The 19,014-nt window shown below is 42.0% G+C and overlaps 1 protein-coding gene across 20 annotated transcripts; it reads left to right on the plus strand.

Moving 5' to 3' along the window:
* Positions 1-18,300, plus strand: LOC100062056 (zinc finger protein 705A). Of its 20 annotated transcripts, XM_070253477.1 has the most exons (12): positions 41-252; positions 698-819; positions 942-1,056; positions 1,989-2,149; positions 5,903-6,080; positions 9,841-10,122; positions 10,403-10,473; positions 12,629-12,715; positions 14,661-14,787; positions 15,515-15,607; positions 16,127-16,209; positions 16,659-18,300. In XM_070253477.1, the coding sequence occupies exons 8-12, from the start codon at positions 12,704-12,706 to the stop codon at positions 17,304-17,306; spliced, it is 963 nt and encodes a 320-aa protein (XP_070109578.1). In that variant the 5' UTR covers positions 41-252; positions 698-819; positions 942-1,056; positions 1,989-2,149; positions 5,903-6,080; positions 9,841-10,122; positions 10,403-10,473; positions 12,629-12,703; the 3' UTR covers positions 17,307-18,300. The 20 variants fall into 20 exon arrangements, with proteins under 20 accessions (XP_005606475.1, XP_070109573.1, XP_070109580.1 ...); XM_070253467.1 differs by lacking the exon at positions 698-819 and having other exon boundaries at positions 36-252; positions 16,656-18,300; XM_070253476.1 differs by lacking the exon at positions 698-819 and having other exon boundaries at positions 36-252.
* Positions 18,301-19,014: the final 714 nt, after the last annotated feature.

Here is a 19,014-nt window from a genome sequence, read left to right on the forward strand (position 1 = left end):
GGGCCCCGCCCCTCCCGCTCTCGCGTTTTCCTGTCGACCCGGAAGCAGATTTCCCAGATCGCGGGTCCCGTTTCCTGGAGTGAGTTTCAGTGTTTCTACTTCAAACTCGCTCGTTGGTCCCGGTGCTGCGTCCTCCACGAGTGCGGGCTCCCGCGGCCGTGACAACCCCGGCATCCCCCTGTCGCCGTCGCGGGGAGCGCCGCCTAGTCAGGAGACGCTCTGCTGCCGGGTCCGGGTCGGAGTCAGTTTCCGGTAAAATCGCTCGGAGCCCGGTCCACGCCCTGACCTTTCTGCCCGCGATCTTGTCGTCGTCTCCCCTTCCCACCCCGCGGCGGGTCCCGTCCCCACGGGAGGTGGATTCGCGGGCCCTGGAGGGCAGCGCCGGGGCGCCCGCCGTTCCCCGGCTCTGGGATCTTGGGGACCCCAGTCTTCTCCTGAGTCCTCCTCCCTGTCCCCCTGTCACCCGGGGTCCGGCCCTGCTGCTGTCCTGGCCTCCCCTTTGCAGCCACCTCTTGAGAGAGGACCCTGAGCCCCGTGCTGGGGGCGTTCACCCGCCATGTCCTGTGACACCCGTGTTCCTGTGTCCCCAGTCCCATCCTACTCATCCCGTCGATTTACTCTTGTTTCTTTTTACTCTCTCTCTTGGTTTATAGAGTTGAACAACTGGTTCATTCATTTTCAAACCTCTCTTTTTCAGATATGTAAATTTAAAGTTATACAGTTTTTCAAGTTGATAATTTTGGCCCTATTCCGTGGTTTTGACAATATTTATTCTTCATGGTGATGTTGACTAATTGTCAGTGGCCATTGGATTGTATTGTAAGCTTGTTGTTTAAACTGTCTTGTTTTTGTTTGTAATACCTCATTATTGTTTACTTACCTTTTATTCTTACTGTGGTAAGCATATGTGGCCTATTTGATTTGTTCTCTTTTGCAATTAGCTGAAATTTTCTCTGTGGCTGACTGCAAAGTCATATGCGATGGATGCAATGGGTATACTGAAGTCTCTACAATTGGAATAAATGGGGATAGAAAGTCTCTACATTTTGGATCAAGGTGCAATTCGTATTTTCTTGTTTAGATATGTTAAATCTTCAATGCACTTACTCATGGTAGTGCATTATAGACATAATAACTTCAGAGTGTATTGTTATTAAATTCCTTATTAAAGTTTAAGGATTTAACACTTTCTTCTTAATTTCCATGCTTCTATTTGTGTGTTATTTCTAACAAATTGTTATGTACACATTTGTGAATGTCGTATTTTTGTTTTAATTTTTTCTGGGAATATACAATATCCATTTTTCTGCTTTTAATTTGTTTGTTTCTTCATTCAGTAGGTACTTAACCTTACTCAACTTGTTGGAATATTTTTGAATGGAAGTAAAAGTGTTGTTTTGTAGAGCTTCTCTTCAAGGGGTGATACCTGTGAAATTCTTAATGCCTTGTCTGAGATATTATGAAAGACCAGCTGTCATGGTGAAGAGTTTTTTTAAGGTCATGATATCGAATGAGTCATAGAAACTTTAATAGACAATATTAATGTCTTCTTAAGGAGAATGCATTAGAAATAGATGAAGTTAGAGGCAGCAGAAACTCTCATTGAACTCCTAGACTCTTAAGGCTGAATGATCTATGAAAACTATCAAATTTAATGTGAAAAGCTCTTCTTGCCTGGATTTTGTTTAATTGCTATATGGTTTTCAGAATGGCTCATTATTTGTTAACTGTGAGTTTTGCGTCTTGCAAAAGAGTTGTTCTAGAATAAGCAGTCATTTTGATTTCCTCTGTAATCCACACATATCGTGGAAACTATCATCTTTTCTCTTTTAAAAAAATTATACGGACTTTTATTTGTGTGCTAATTGTTCTAAAATGCTGACATAAAAATGAGAAGATATAAAAATACATCTGGAAAACAATGTCTTTCAGAGACAGCTCTTGTATTGGTTTATTTAAATATGTTTGTGTGTATGTGTGTCTTGCAGGGAATCTGGCCTCCTAGGAAGAAGGCCAGACTCAGGGACCATGCCCTGCCCCCCAGTGCTCCAAAGCCCCACCCACTCCGAACATTGAGGCTGCAGCACTTTCTCAGCCCTGGCTGTCTTGCTGCACTTCTGTCTCCTTCACCCTCCTGCCTTCACTTCTGGTAAGTGCTTCAGGGATCTTGCTTCGGAGTCTGTTAATTGGCGACTGGATTGGTCCCTCCTTGCCTTCTCTGTCCTTGCAGGTCTGTAGAGTGGCAGGAGTAGTTCCCTGATTCCGGGGCATGATTAGAAATGCTGCGAAGGCTCCAGAGGGTGGGGGCCTCCTCTCTGGCCTTCCATGCTTATTGCGTCTATTCCTAGGCCCCCAAGGGGTCTTAGGAAAATTGTCATTGAGCCTAGGGGGTCAGGGATGCTGTCCCTGGGCCTTGCAGGCAGGCTTGAGGGGTTGCTGGTCCCCGAGATAACTTAGAATATTTTCCAGAGGGTCAGGCAGGCCAAGATGCTTTCACCAAGCCTCCCCTGTCAAAATGGCCATGCCAGGAATGTGGAAGGAAAATTGGGAAATTTGTGGACACTTATTTATGGAAGGGGTGCTGGGAATGCCTTGAAAACATCTGTGTGTTTGTATGTATTTTGTGCACCCTCTGTAGTCTCCTTCAGTGAACAGGACACCCTTCCTGGATAGAGAACGTTGATTCTATGTTTTATAACAACGATGACAATAATCATAATTATTGTAATAATTATAGTCATGATGATTAACAACAACAATGATAATGTTCTTTATGATGAGAGCAATAATAAGAAGAAAGCTAAGGAGATGGAAGCATAGACTATAGACCTTGGTGAGTGAATGACCAGAAACCCAGATCAGGACTCAAGGTGGTGTGAATCAGTTCTAGGTCTGAAATGTGTTCCTAAAGACAAAGGGCAAGTAGCAGGAGAGAAAAAGAAACATCAGGATTGGGGCACAGGTGAAAGCAAGGATTTTTAGAAGATCACCTGTAGATGACACTAGGGGGAAGAAAGGAGCAGGTGCAGGGCCTGCCTGCTGCCCTGCGCCCATCCCGTCCTGGAGCCTGGACATCTGGCAGGAGTGGGGAACCTCCAAGGGAGGAAGGCTGGACGGCTGATCCGCTCCCTGCCCCACTATGGGGAACATTAAGCCCCAGCACTGGCTCCGCCCTCAGTGCTGGCAGCCTTTCTGCCATCTGCTCTTCCCGGGTCCCTCAGTGTCTGCGCATGGCTGTCCACTGTCTCTGCCTGGGGCTCCCGGAAGGCGGCGTCCCCATTCCTCTGGCTGGCAGGTGGAGAAACCAGCCACAGGAACAGGTGCTAGAGAACTTGGAAAATTCTGTGTGGGGAAAACTGGAAATGAAACCCCAAATGAAAAAGGGGACAATAATTATGAACAAAGGAGAGGATGGGAAGGATTTTTAATCATATGAATATTTATAAGCTATGGACACCTTTAACAGTTCAGAGCCAGAGGAAGGTCCCATTCTACCCAGAACAGGCTTTATAAAGAATTCCATGAGATGCTCCATTATAGAAGGATTGTTTATTTAAGGAATGATGTAGTGATAGGTGACAGTCCATTGGCAAGGAAATAAAGGTGAGCCAGAAACTCTTGTTAAAAATGCCATGATGTATGGAATAACTACATAAAGCAGAAAGTTTATGCCAACTTTTTGTTGTAAAAACTCCTCCAGAGGGCCGTCCTGGTGGTACAGCAGTTAAGTTTGCACGTTCAGCTTCGGTGGCCCAGGGTTCGCTGGTTTGGATTTCAGGTGCAGACCTACGCAAGCGCTTGGCAAGCCATGCTGTGGCAGGCGTCCCACATATAAAGTACAGGAAGATGGGCACAGATGTTAGCTCAGGGCCAGTCTTCCTCAGCAAAAAGAGGAGGATTGGCAGCAGATGTTAGCTCAGGGCTAATCCTTCCTCAAAAAAATAAAAAATAAAATAAAATAATTAAAACTCCTCCAAAACAGGCATAGCATATGAATATTCATCACACAGAGATGCTCAAGGTAATGAGTATATCTCTATAGACATGAGTAGGTACACAGATGGAGGAGAATAGCTTTCTATATGGCATGGAAAGGTAAGGCATTTAAACAATGATGTAATAATGTAATAATTCCTGGCTTAATCTCCTCTGACTGGGAACATTGACCAGACTGAAAAATCCTACTACGTATGATGATGAAAGAAAAGTATATCTTTGTATGTTGCAAATAGAACCATAAAGTGTGCCTCATTTGGGGTTTAGCAACGAGACAATCTGTTCACTTTGAAAATCCAATTGAACCCACAATTAGCAATGTACCTTCTGTGACTCTCCCTCAAAGTAATGAACTCATTATTAATTAAGAATGCCGAGACCATCATCACCATCCATCTCCAGAACTCTTTTCGTTTGCAAAACTGAATCTCTGTCCCTCAAATAATCACTCCCCATTCCCTTCTTCCCCCGTCCTCTGGCAGCCCCATTTCTACTTTCTGTCTCTATGAATCTGCCTACTCTAGGTGCCTCATACAAGCAGAGTCATACAGCATTTGTCTCTTTTGGACTGGCTTATTTCACTTAGCATAGTGTCCTCAAGGGTCAGTCATGTTGTAGTATGTGTCAGAATTTCCTTCCTTTTTAGGCTGAATAATACTCCGTTGTATGAATCTGCCACATTTTGCTTATCCATTCATCTCTAGCCTATGGGTTTAACTGAGAAACGTAATATTCATTGAAGTGATTAAAAAGTGTGAAAGCTTTGAAAAATGAGTGATAACTGGACATTTCCACCCCTATACATGACAACAACTTGTTAACCTGGATGAATTGGAGAGGGAAGAAGGGTGAGATAAATCCACTTCCACTAAAAGACACCATTTGTCAATGAAATCTTCTTAAACAGACATTTTTTCTAGAAGATCAGGCAGGCCTAGGACATCCTCCTTGGGCCTCCCCTATCAGCATGGACCTGCCAATACCTCCAGAGAGGGGCGTTCAATATTTCAGCAGGCTTGTCCATGAATTAGTGTCAGCAAGAATGACGCCCATGAATTAATAGGGACAAAAAGAAAAGATTGGAGTGAGAAGAGATGGTGTAAGATGAAGAGAAATGCCTATGAATGGACTCCGCCTTCACCTTGGATTAAAAAGTGATGAGAGGGCAGCGGCTGCAAATAAAGGAGTCCTGAAGTGTTTTATTTACTTTTAATTTAAATTTCAGATCGGGAGATAGTGTAGCATATTTAAATGCTAAGAGGGTGGATCAAATTGAGAGGGAATAGTTTAAGATAAAGTGTTTATTTTGTAAGTAATAACATAAAATTCATGCTATGGCAAGAAATAGCATAATAGGAATAAATAGGAAGTAATAGCAATAATAGGAAATCAAGCTAGAGATAAAGAACCGAGGTGAGATTGAAAGTAATTCCTCACCTGTTATGGGGAGACGGCATGAACCCTGGATGTGAGTGCAGGAACACTTTAACATTTAATGGTTGAAAGCATCTACCTCTAAAATTATCTACTTCATTTGTTCATTTGAAATAAGTCACAAACCGTCTGATGAATCTAAGAGGAAAGACCAGTCTCTGCAAATTCATCGGTCACAGCAAAGGTTTGAAATAATGTTTATTTTGCATGGGAATTGGAATTGACATGTAAGACCTAATAGGATTGCCAGGCATTTTTGAGAAATGACCAAGATGACCTGAGATGCAGCGGCGTATTTACTGTGTCCCTTGGTGGAACTATTTTGATATGGAAACCAGAAATTTTAAGCCGGAAGATTTTATCTCTGCAGGGGTAAGAATTTCACTTAAATGTATAATCCGGTTGTGAATGAGATGGCGATAACACTATTCACTACAGCTGTGTATTAACATTTTATTTATTTTCCCACTAGCCAAAACATAAAGTCGGCTTCCCACTTTAAATGGATAGCTGATAAGTTCTTAATATGTTCTTGAAAGTACTGTGTGGCCAGTGCCCGAACACTCTGCGCCTCCCTCCAGTGACAGTTTATTTTTGTCACATCATGGATTGTTGCAGATTTTCATATTGAATCATCTCCCATTTTATGTGTAAGTCCAGATTTCCTCAGGCTGTTTGAGTTTCACGTCTCTAGAATCCCAGCATGTCTGGTGCCCTCTGTGTCTGTCTTTATACACTTGCCATCTGAAAGCCACATCTTACAATCTGTAAATTTTATTGTGTCTACATGTACTCCACCATCCTCATGTGCTGTTTTTGACTATTTGTATCTCTTTTCCATCTTTGTCTTGAATCTATTTCATTACTTTTAACTGTCTCCTCTGAGATTCTGGATCTGTGCTGGCCGATAGAGTACCCGCTAGTCACATGTAGCTGTTAAATTTAGATTAACTAGAGTTAAATAACCGAAGTTCAGACCCTCTCAGGTGTTCTGTGACCACACGTGTCTATTGGATGATGCGGATGTAGAACTCTTACTCCATCTCAGAAAGTTCCATTGAGCGCATTGAGCTACAGCTTATGTTTTTATTCTACTTTTTCGGTTTATAATGATTTATTTCCTGCTTCTCTATTAATTCCCTCTTATGGGTTTACTCAAATGACTTTTTCCGTTTTATTTCTTTAACTTTTTAAGGTAGATGCTTATATCATTTATTTAAACCCTTTTAAAACTTACATATTTAAGACAAAAAATTTTCTGTGAATATCATTTTAGCTTTGTTCCATTCATTTTATATAATATGTTCAAGTATTGTTATTATTTTTCATAATGTGTTTTTTTTCTTTTTTCTGAGGAAGATTAGCCCTGAGCTAACATCTCTGCCAGTTTTCCTCTATGTTACATGTGGGTTGCCACCACAGCATGGCCAACGAGTGGTATAGATCCATTCCCAGGATCTGAACCCGCGAACGCGGGCCGCCAATGTGGAATGTGCTTAACTTCACCACTGGGCCATGGGGCTGGCCCCCATAATGTGTATTTTTAAAAATTTATGCCAAATTTATGTAAAAGACATTTTCCCCTTAATTTTCAGTTAGCATATCACGTCTTCTATGGTTGCCATTATTTTCTGATCATACTTCATTGTGTATAGGATGTTGTAAATTCCTTTTTTAAAACTGTGGGGTTTTCCTCCATCTTTGTCATGAACCATGTTTGCAGGGCCTGCTGTGCTCTTCAGAGGTGGGCCTTCTGTTTCGGGGTATGATGCTTTCACGTATGAAATTGTAGAATAATTATAAACTGAATTCTACTTTTACCATTTCTGGATTTCTTTGGATGTGCAGGATGTTAAAATCAGGAAAGGTTGGATTTTGATTTGTGATCCAATGTGAGGTGATAGGCTTTTTCATTTACAGTATTAAATTGAAAGATACATTTGTTTCAGTTTTATACTTTCTTCATATGTGAAGCTTTCTTCTTGCACTCTGTGCCTTTGCTTTCCAGTCTGTGCTGCTAGGATGGAGGAGGCAAGAAGGCAAGCCTGCTTTGGTTATGTCAACTTGTAAACTGCTTTCTTAGCACCTGGAGTGGTGCCCAGCCCATCACTGGTGTGGAGACTGAGAGCTCACTTAATACATCAATTTTCCAGGTTGCATTTCTGAAAAGAAAGAAAGGACGGGTGAATAGGTATAGATATCAGTGATATTTATTGGCAGATCTGTTGGAGAACGTGGTTTTGGGGGAAACGAAGTTCCCTGATGTGCACCCCGGAACTAAGCAGCTGTGTCCCAATAGCCTAGGAAGGGCTGGGAAACCTTAATGGTTAGCAACGCCCTAGCATATTAAGGTGATAACGAAGAAGCAGAAGGGCTTCCTGGAGGCTTTTTGAGAGATGTGGAGGGAGAGGCTAAGCTGTGCCGGCACCAAAGATGAGTCGCTATTCCTGCTCCTGCGAGCCGTTGGTCAATATCATGTTGTATGAAGTTATCACTTAGAATAACTTAGAACCGTTAAGTAGATTTTGTCCTAAAGTTTGCCTGTAGTCCTAGGTTATTAAAAATACGTTTAATTTCTACCCAATGAGACAGAGTTTTCTGTTGACTCCACACAAGGGTCCTTAGGAAATGTTTGCTTTGACTGCCTTCTCGTAATACCTGTCCTTTCTTGTCACTGGCACAGTCTCTGTGTGACCATTAAATTATTGTTAGTCCATCTCTGGGTTATACTTACAAGTCTTCTCTGAATCCATCTCTCGTGATATTTGAGGAAGAGTTTCCTTGCTTCTAAGATTAAGGGTTGCAGTTAAAGGGAACCTGGAGATTTTTTAGCTATTCTGCATTATCATTTCGTTGAGTGACTGTCATCTCTTATTTTCCTTGAGTTTTGATAATGATCCTCAAAGCATTCTTCATCTGTGAATTACAGACTCTATGGGGTACTTTTATTTTTGTTGCTTTACATATGTTTTTGCAGAGTTTTCCACAAATTCACAAATTCCTTTTTTCGTATGTTAATACTTTATTAAATTATACAATTATTTTTGCCTCATTTCCTTTGTTATCTTTATCAGTAAGTTGGATTTTATAGGTTGTGGTCTTTAACAGCTTTCACTTTCTCTTTAATCTTTTCAGTAATTTTTACTTAATCCTTTTTCCTTTTGCTCCTTTTAAAGCCTGTCATTCACATAAATGAGTGACTTTTAGCATTGTCTGTTTTCCTTTCTCTAATCTACCAATGTGGTCTCTTTTCTTAAACGGCTTTGTTTTACTTTTGAAAGTTTTGGAGCTCTGCCAAGTCATTTTTCTTTCTTCTCTTGTTTTATAATCTCTTACTTTCATTCTTGTAATTCTGCTTTGAAGTCTTGTTAATTAAGATATTTAATAATTTATAGTCCATCCATTACTAAAATTATTTGATAATTTTTAAGTGATATTCTGCTGCAAAGGCAGAGGGTTGCTTGAATATTAATAGTCAATTACTTTTTCACTCCTACCTCTTATACTTTAACCTTTTTAATAGTTAATGCACTGGTTATTTTTTTTAAGTTGTTTTCATTCAGTTGACTTCTCCTTAAGTTGCATGAATTCACAGCAATAGAGTGGCGAGAAATACATGTCAAGGATGCGCTCTAGCAGGAACTCTTCCTGGCTCAGAATAGTGACTCTTTAGCCTAGGACACTGGGAAAGTTTGGGACCTGGTTGGGGTCTCCATAATCTAAGAAAAACCAGGAGCCAGCCTGGTGGCACGGTGGTTAAGTTGGCACATTCCACTTCGGCGGACTGGGGTTTGCTGGTTCGGATCCCAGGTGTGGACATACGCACCGCTTGTCAAGCCATGCTGTGGCAGGCATCCCACATGTAAAGTAGAGGAAGATGGACACGGGTGTTAGCTCAGGGCCAGTCTTCGACAACGAAAAATAGCAGGATTGGCAGCAGATGTTAGCTCAGGGCTAATCTTCCTCAAAAAAATAAAAGGTCAGCTACTGAGGGGCTGCTTTTTATTTCTAGTTCTCACACACTCATGACCTTCTCTGCTGCTTGCCACTTGGAAGCGTGGACAAAGCACAGTGACACCTAGGTACATTCTTCCTTCCCACTAGTAGAACTGTCCTGTTTCATATGTGTGGAGTTTCCCCATATATCCCTATATTTCCTTAGAAGAAAATTTCTAAAGGTAAAAAAACGTAATTTTCCCTGAAGTCAAAACCTAACATAAGCCCGTGGCCAGTGTCTGATTAGTTTTCCTACATCTTCCTTCCCTCTCCTTGGATGCTCCCTATGCTTTGGATAACTCAGTCGGGAAACTGTATTTATGGAGTGTCTCTTGGGCATTGTGAACTGTCCTGGATATTGGCTGCCCTCCCCAGTTATCAGATCCTTGCATTAATCTGGGTCTTCTCTTTCAGATCTGACTGACAGCTCTGTCCTCCCTGCTGGGTGACTCACAGAGGAAGAGAGGAGGAGACAGTGCCCAGAATCCAGCCGTCACCCTCAGACTCTTAAACAGCTCTCCAGTTCCTCAGACACTTCAAGTCACCCTAGAAGGCAGAAGGTTCAAATTCTTCCTCACGATACATGCATACAAGTAGCAGAGAGCAAAGCTTGGTAACCCCCTTGGCACTGCCTGCCTCTGGGATGCTGAAGGCATTCTCGTTCCTGTGCATTGCAGAGAAGATTCAAATTTCTAGGTATGGACCAATGTCCCGGGGGAAGGGTGTTCTCACTAGTCTGAGAGGAGCAGGTACCTCAGAGCTCAGGGTAGAGGCAGGTATTTGAGGGGCGTAGAGCAGAGGGCCCAGTGTAAGTGCCCTAAAAGAGCAAATTGGTCTAAGAGCTCAGGGCACAATTGGAGCAGGGCATCCAGTCTCTTTCTGGCTTTGTGGCCATGGAGGGGGACAGCAACGGGCAGAGGTGAAACCTTGGGCTCTCCTCAGTTTTGGAGTGAGTGTCATTTTTCTCCCTCTACAGAGTTTGTAAGCTTTGGAAGATGCTAGTTGAACATTCTGCACTTTGGAGACATGGAACTGACACCTTACAGGGTATGTGTGGGCTCTATTTGGGGAAATGCTTGAGAGTCTCTGTGGTATCTCTGGGATGGCAGTTCTCACACAGAACTCATCCTGGGTTCCTTGGAGGGGGTGTATATCATGGCATAGTGGAGGGGTATGTGTAATGGAGGGGGTATATATGGTGGCATAATGAGGGGTATGTATGGTGACTCAATGGAGGGAGTGTATATGCTGGGTCAATGGAGGGGCCGTATATGAAGACTCAGTGGAAGGGGTATATATGTTATCACAGTTGAGGGGATATATGTGATGGTTCAGTGGGAGGGGTGTCTATGATGCCTTAGTGGAGAGGATATATATGTAAGATAGCACAATGGAGGAGATATGTGTAATGGCTCAGTGGAGGGGGTGTATGTATATAGATATGATGGCACAGTAGATGAGGTGTATGTAATGGCTCAGTGGAGTGGGTATATGTGATGGCTCAGTGGAAGGGGAATATATATATATATATATACACACACATATGATAGCACAATGGAGGAGGTATATGTAATGGCTCAGTGGAGGGGGTATATGTATATAGATATGATGGCTCAGTAGAAGAGGTATATTTGATCCTTCAGTTGATAGTGTCCAAGGGCCCTGAGCATCAGTCATTCCCCTCCCTGACTCGAATTGAAGGCAGTTGATTTTAGTCTGTTGACCATGGCAGTGTTTGCTGTCGCAGGGAAAGGCCCCTGCTGTGAGATTTCTCTTCTGGAGATGCCCAAGGTCAGGGTTCCGGTCGCTGGGTGTGAGAGGCTGGTCTGAAGCACGAATGGTTCTGAGATGATTCCAGCTTCAATGAAGGAAGTTAGGTTTCCCACCTGACTAAACTCTAGCTATGAAGAAACTCCCAGTCACCAAACATCCCCAGTCCCTGACAAGTCAGGGATTTGAGCACAGAAGACAGGCAGAGCAACATTAAAATTACACAAATTTCATTTTCTAGCTGTGTAACTATTAGTTTACTAAAGTTTTTTGAACCTCTACTGTTCATGTCATTTGTTAAAAATTAGTAAATTATAAGCAGGTTTATTGTGAGGATTAAGTAAGTGAATATATGTAAATAAGTACAGAGTCACATTTGATCCAAATTTATCTTTTTTTTCCCTTTTATGGACCTCAGATACAAATGGGTGAGTTAATCCTACTTTTGTTTATGACACACTATCATCATTTTTCCATGAAATGCATTTAATTATTATTGGTATTTTAGGAGAGAATTTGCTTTCTCTCTGTGTATATACATATATATGCATGTACATATACATATACCTGTGTGTTGGTAAATACTGAAACCCAGGGATGTTGCAGCTAATGAGGATTAATACAGAACCGGATTTGGAGGATTACTGCTACCACTAGGCTAAACTATCAGACGAAGCATCTAGATTTTCTCCTAAACCCCAGCACTCCCTATTATCTGAGTGTCCTTGACCTAGAGCATCGAGACATACATGAGAATAATGTTATGACTCCTATACTCCTGCTACTTTCTCATGCAGGGGATCTTAAGGACTGGACTGGCAGGGTGGGTACCATTGACCCCTCCAAATGGAATAAATCCTTGAATTAATTAACTCCATCATACAATAGATTCTTGGTTGCTTGATATCCAGGTCCATGGGGGACAGATCTAAACGTCAGGACTGAGGGAGAGCAGGAAGGGAGTGAGGCTCCAGAGGGCTGCCGTGGATGTTGGAGGACTGCTGCTAGTGCATAAGGCAAGAATAAGGAAACCTGAGAGATTCCACAGTGTTTTCCTACAGGTGGAAACCAAAATCTCCATGTGGCATGAGTCAGGGATCACTCTGCTTTAGAGTCACAGAGGGATTGCGTAAGGCTGGATGCTATAGGCTAATTAACATATAAAACTCAATAATTTTGATGTTCTTATCCATACGATAGCTGTATTTCTGTGTTTTTTATTATCAACTATAGTTAGTCATAGTCGTCTTACTATTGACCCTGGGAGGGGAGGAGAGTCCTCTGTGTCTTTCTCATAGAGGGCACTGCATGTTTTTTGATTAGGCCAGGGGGTCAGACCCAGGTCGTTTGGGTCTGGACATGACAAGTGGGTCATGACAGTCCAGTCCAGTGCACAGGACTGGAGTCTCATGGCTTCTTTCTCCTTCCTCAGCTTTGCCTGCTTAATGCTTGGACCGCCTGTGAGTGAAAACCCAGAGAAAGACAGCTTCCAACTGAGTTATTGACAATGCAGCCACTGGTGAGTAAGGAATGCCTCTTTCTACTGAAGTGACATCCTAGTGCCATTAGATGGGCAAGTGTTTCCTGTTGGTGTGGATGTTCTAAGTGCAGTCAGGTGGCATTCAGGCATTTGAGCTCTAGTGAAGTTTCCCCAGGATACAAGAATGTTTATAATGGATCAGGATCTCCTTGATAACTGATATCCTTCCTAATGTGGCACTCATTTAGCCTCCATTAAGGTTGTATATTTGCAGAAGAGATGAGAGAAGTTTTCTTTCTCTAATTCAGTCCACAGCCTCATTTGGAAATAATTTACTCATAAATCATGTTATTGGCTCTCATGGTCTAAGGGTTGTGGTGAATGCAGATGAGAGAGATGAGTGAGGAGCAGAACATTACAGTCCAGCAGGGAGGCAGTGATTTCATCAGGTGAGTTCAATTAATCCAGTGTTACAGGTCCTGGGTGAGGACTCTGATGTGTTGAAGGGAACATGAGAAAAGTTTAGGCCACAGAAGTCACGAGGAACCATTTATTTATTTTTTTCCTATTCTAAATTTAATATTTTGATAGGACATATTTGCACTTTTAGAAACTTCTTAAAAAGATAACCAGAATTCTCATTATTATTCTTGTCCCCAGTCACGCATTTTTCTTTTTTGTAACCTTTCTTTTCGCATTTGGTAACTGGCGTTACTGTACAGGGAGCATTACTTCCTTAAGTGTGGCTGTGCGTTCAGGAGAAGGCGTAAAGGAAGATTTAATAGCCTGTGGAAATTTTTCAGGAACTAGACAGAATAATCAATCAAGAGGCTTCTTGTATCCGTTAGCAGAGAGACAAGATAAAGACAAGAGAGGGGCCGGCTCCGTGGCCGAGTGGTTAAGTTCGCGCGTTCCGCTGCGGCGGCCCAGGGTTCAGATCCTGGGTGCAGACATGGCACCGCTCGTCAGGCCACGTTGAGGTGGCGTCCCACATCCCACAACTAGAAGGACCTGCAAGTAAGATATACAGCTGTGTACAGGGGGGTTTGGGGAGATAAAGCAGAAAAAAAAAAAAGATTGGCAACAGTTGTTAGCCCATGTGCCAATCTTAAAAAAAAAAAAGACAAGAGAGAGCGGTAACTAGTGTTTGAGGTCCCAGAGGAAATTGGGAATGGGAGTCCTCGTACCACAGGAATGGGCAGGCTAGGACTGTCCTTCATTACAGCCATCTCCGAGGTCGCTGGCTTGTGCTGCTGTACAATCTGACCTTACAGTTAGTTCTGAACACCTGAGTGCTGTAGAGTTGAGAGAGACTAATGACACTAAGTTCTGTATGAATCTTGTTCAGTTCTAAGGAATGCTGAGATTGCTTCAAGGTTCTTGGACATTTCAATGAGTAGTAGACTAATAACTTGCATTTAATACATGTTTACTTAGATAGGATGAATACATACATTCGTACGTTAGTTCGTTGGATCTGTCAACACTGATAACAGGTTATTAAACCATTTCATAGCTGAGGAATCTGAGGTTTATCTGTGGGAATAGTGTAACCATAGTCATGGTTTAAATGTGGCAAATCATGGTTATTGTTTGCCTTGGGATGACTCTGTAAAGTTACTTGACATTAATCAGAAAGAAAATTTTAGTTATGAATTTTCAAGGGCAAATTTTATAATCACATGTCTGGAAGTCGTGATTACAAGTTGATTGGAAAATTTCCAGGGAATACCACACCATACTTCATGTGATATTACTTTATAATAAAGTTTTCTTAATTCAGACTGTGTTATCTCTGTGATGTGTCTGAAAGGCAGATGCCAGCTCACACTGAGACTGAACTGAGGGGAACCCCAAACTCGGTTTGATCTTCCTACATATCCAGCTCTTCCAGCCCCTTCTTCAGTGCTGTCATCTCAGCCCTCCCACTCCAGACATTGGTGGGGATTGGTCTGTCTAAACCAGAATATCCATGATGTTTTAGGAATCAGTGACGTTTGAAGATGTAGCTATAGACTTCACCCAGGAAGAGTGGGCCCTGCTGGACACATCCCAGAGAAAGCTGTACAGAGATGTGATGCTGGAGAACGTCAGTCATCTGGTCTCCATGGGTGAGTCTGTCAAGATTTATGTTTATAGATAGGTAGGTAGGTATTTATTCATTCAGTCAGTCAACAAGTATCTAGAACAGCTTCTCCATACACAGTCCAATCTCTGCCCTGATTCTTTCATAGACCTTATAACTACATGAAAGAAAGTGGTTTCTTTACATTTTATTCATATCTACTTTGTCACCCTAGAATGTAGTCTTGACCACAATTTAATATCTTTCTTGCTTCTCAATTTCTAATACTCAGAGCAAAACTAGGATCTCAGTGAATATTTTTGAATGCATGAATAAATTGATTAAATATTTTCTAAATAGTTATCCTGCTCTAGTCATTATGCTGAGGCTTGAGACCAGAGGAGTGAAGATAATGGAGCTTTGATTATTCTTGTGCAGCTTATGTTTATTTGCGTCTGTTTGAAAATAATACTCAACCCACTGTGGAGACATTCAGTTTCTTCATTTTTGTAAAGACTGAGGATTCTGCATTCTGTCCTTGAACTTGGGCATGGATATCAGCATCCAGAGGTCCTCACAATTTTGGACACACAACCCAGATTTCTTCCTGGTCTGGTGAAGGACCTTCAGTGTTTTCTCTGTTCAGAGTTTTGTTGCCTGAGCTGAACTTCACTGTTCTCCTCATTCTTCCTCAGTAGCCTGTCTTGGACTTGATGATAATGCAGGTTGTTACCTTGGAACTCAAAATCCACCTGCCTTTGTTGCATGAACAGGGTATCAGCATTGCAAATCAGACGTGATTTTCCACTTGGAGCAAGAAGAGCTGTGGAGTGAAGGAACAGGATTTCTCCAAGGCCAGAGTCCAGGTAGGGAGCAGGGACCTGTGCTTCAGTACGTGGAGGTGCCTGTCAGTGACTGAGCACGTTCTTAGAAATACCAACTCAAGATTTTGTTAAGTGAGTGACATTTTCTAAAATGTAGGTGGAAGACATTGGAGCAGAATGGTTCAGGTGTTGTCATTATTCCTTGCATATGTCAATCACAATTCACATGTCCTCCTGCCATTGTCTTTGGCTTTAGAGAAAGGAATATTCATGTTCTTATTGAAGTTAAACTTTCACATAATAGCTGTTGTCCCTATCCTCCCCTTTGAATGTTTTCCCTCTCTTGACCTACCTAGCATCTTACCTCCATTTTACTTTTTTCATATTTCTGTCCTGAAAATCTTTACTAATTATCAATGTCCTATAATGTTTTTCTTCTTTCTAGATTATTCCCCATTGAAGTGTCAATTTTTGAAACATACTCACATGGGTTTTGGTACTTTTCAACATTTTCATCCCCCTAATGCCATTCTAAATGTTTATTTTTTTCAATTGTTTTAGGCAGGGAGAGTGGCCTTAAAGAACAAGAAATGATAGACACACAGCATATCAGCAGGAAGGGCTCATCTGCAAACATGCCAATGGTAAGTTTCATGGGTGTTTCCAGGTTGTCCAGTGAAAGGCCTGGCAGTGGGAGGTTAGTAATTGAGCACAGTAGCCTGAGTTAGGTTGGGATTAAGTTCTTTATGAGAAAAAACTTGGATAGTTTCAATTTAGTGAAGAAATTACTCTGATCTCAAAACCATAACCTGAGATCTGAAATGAAAGGACAGCTGCATAAACATTGCTCATATGCCTAGTCTTTGAGACATGTTGAAGCCTTCAAAGTTAATCTGTAAGCTCTGCAATTGTTACGCCACAAAAGAGAAAATCTTTGTGTATGCAGGAGAGTAACACGTGTATGCAAATGGCATTGGAAATAGTTTAATTGGAGGTTATCATTGAATGATAAGTTTAGAATTCATATGTAAAGGAATGAATGAATGTATGTGAGCAAGCCATTAACAGCCTTTTATCTCCTTCCCTAAAGCAGAAATCTCACACTCCAGAGGATCCCTTTGAACGTAATGATTTGGGAGAAGATTTCACTCATAGCTCCATGTTGACTCAACATTCGTTAACTCACATGGAAAAGAAACCCTGTATCAGCAAACTGTGTCAAAAATCCCTTAGTGACCAGTCATGCTTGAATCAACATAAGCAGATTCTCTCTAGAGGTAAATCCTGTGAGTGCCATCTGTGTGGGAAAGCCTTTAGTAACTGCTCTAGCCTTAGACGACATGAGATGACTCACACTGGAGAGAAACCGTACGAATGCCATATCTGCGGGAATGCCTTTATTCAAAGCTCTGACCTTAGAAAACACAATCTAACTCACACTGGAGAGAAACCATATGAATGTCACCTCTGTGGGAAAGCCTTCAGTCAGTCGTCTAACCTCAGACAGCATGAGAGAACGCACACTGGCGAGCAGCCATATGAGTGTCATCTATGTGGGAAAGCCTTCAGTAAATGTTCTGCCCTTAGACGACATGAGAGAACTCACACTGGAGAGAAACCATATGAATGTCAGCTGTGTGGGAAATCCTTCAGTCAGTGTTCTGCCCTTAGACGACATGAGGGAACCCACAATGGAGAGAGAATCATGAATGCCCTCAGTAAATATTCTGACCTGAGATGACATGGTATTATGATTGTAATGAATGTAGAAGAAACATCAATCATAGCTTTAACATTGAAACACATCAGAGGACTTACACATTGAAGAAACACTGTAATCAATGTGGAAGATCCTTCAGTCATCCTTTCAATGCTCAAATTTATATGGAAGAGAATCCATATGTGTGAGAAAACCTTCTGTCAGTGGTCTTACCATAGATGACTTGAGAGAACTCACACTGTAAATATAAGGAATGTAGATATTTTAACCAACAGCCCTAAACTTTAAACACACTAGAGGACTCACACGGGGAGGACCCCTGGGTCTGTGGTCAGTGTGGGAATACTCTCGTTTATAATTTATGGTTAAACAACATGAGCAGACTCCACTTGGGAGAACTCCTAGGCCTGTAATCATTGTGAACAAATATGCAGCCAAGTACCAGGCATAGTGAGCACAGGAAAACTCAGTGAAAGAATAAACACTAAAAGAGGATGTGGGAGGATGAAGCCTCTTTGGGAATATCAACTAATTCATACTGAAGAGGCAATTCAATGAGAAATCATGAGAAACCCGTAATTTGTAGACAAGTGATTCACTGAGAAATCATGAGAAACCCTTTAGTCATAGGGTGACATTTATGGCCCATGTGAGAATTCAGATATGCCAAACACTCTCAAGGTCCTGAAAGAAGGAAAGTCTTCAAAGATCACTCATTTCATACACAGGTAACAGTGAAGTTCTACACTGAGTGACAGCAATCCTAAAATCACAGTGGAGAAAGCTGCAGCTGAATTTCACATCAGAAAACAAGTCTAGGAGAAAAGAAAAAGTGTGGGAGAGTCTTTTAGCATACAGATAACACAGAATTTTGAGAAAATATTCATAGGAAAAATTCGGCATATAAATACAAGATAGTAAAGCGATCTGGGATGACTGAATACCGAATTTTGTAAGAAATTAATAGATTATTACTTGTAAATATTTAAACAATAAACAGCACTGTTGAAAAGTCTCATATGTTGATGAAGTTCTAGTTTTCTTTATGCAGCTGTGAACACACAGATCTGGGTCTGCACTCCTTGGGATGTGGGTTAGCGATTCAGCCCAAATCTGAGAATCCCTTTTCTCCCACAGCTCCTTCCACACAGCTCAGCTCTGTTCATTCTGACTTCCCACCAACATCAGCTGTCTCTGTCCATGCCCTGGTTGTGACACAACAGGGACTTCATTCTGCTTGACAGGTTTCTCAGTGTGCTATGACCCTGGCCTAGCTGCATCTTAGGGACAGTATTCTTGACTTCTAATATAAACCGCTGGGTTGTCTCCAGCCCTGTCTCTGCCCCTAGGCAACTACGGGGGCCAGAGAGACAGGCAGCTCTGCCCTCCCAGGCCAAGAACAAGCCTTGGATTTTTTCCAGCAAGCCTCTGAGTTGAACTAAGTAGGGGCAGGAGTTCATGCCATGACCCCATCCCACGTCTAACTCTGGTAAGTCCTGAGTTATGCTCCTGCTTGTTCCCCAAAAAGAGCCACTGCTGTACTCCCCCACAGCAGCCCTGAAAAGAAAACTCCAGCCAGATAAAGTCTCCTAACCCATCAAACACCACATACCTCCATCATTAAGTTAATGTACTCTTCCCCAACAAAATAAAAGTTTTCAAAAAGGCAGTCTCCCCTGCTTTCCTCCTAGCACTTGGAGATGAATTATCCTTCAACAAACTTCCATAC

This window comes from Equus caballus, chromosome 27, assembly GCF_041296265.1.
Source record: "Equus caballus isolate H_3958 breed thoroughbred chromosome 27, TB-T2T, whole genome shotgun sequence".
In the NCBI taxonomy this organism is placed as follows: domain Eukaryota; kingdom Metazoa; phylum Chordata; class Mammalia; order Perissodactyla; family Equidae; genus Equus; species Equus caballus.

Bases quoted from the DNA above. Each gene is read 5' to 3' on its own strand.
- LOC100062056 (XM_005606418.4), top strand. The intron at 14,788-15,514 runs GTGAGTCTGTCA...TTGCATGAACAG, and splicing joins CAGTCATCTGGTCTCCATGG to GGTATCAGCATTGCAAATCA. The intron at 16,210-16,655 runs GTAAGTTTCATG...CCTTCCCTAAAG, and splicing joins CATCTGCAAACATGCCAATG to CAGAAATCTCACACTCCAGA.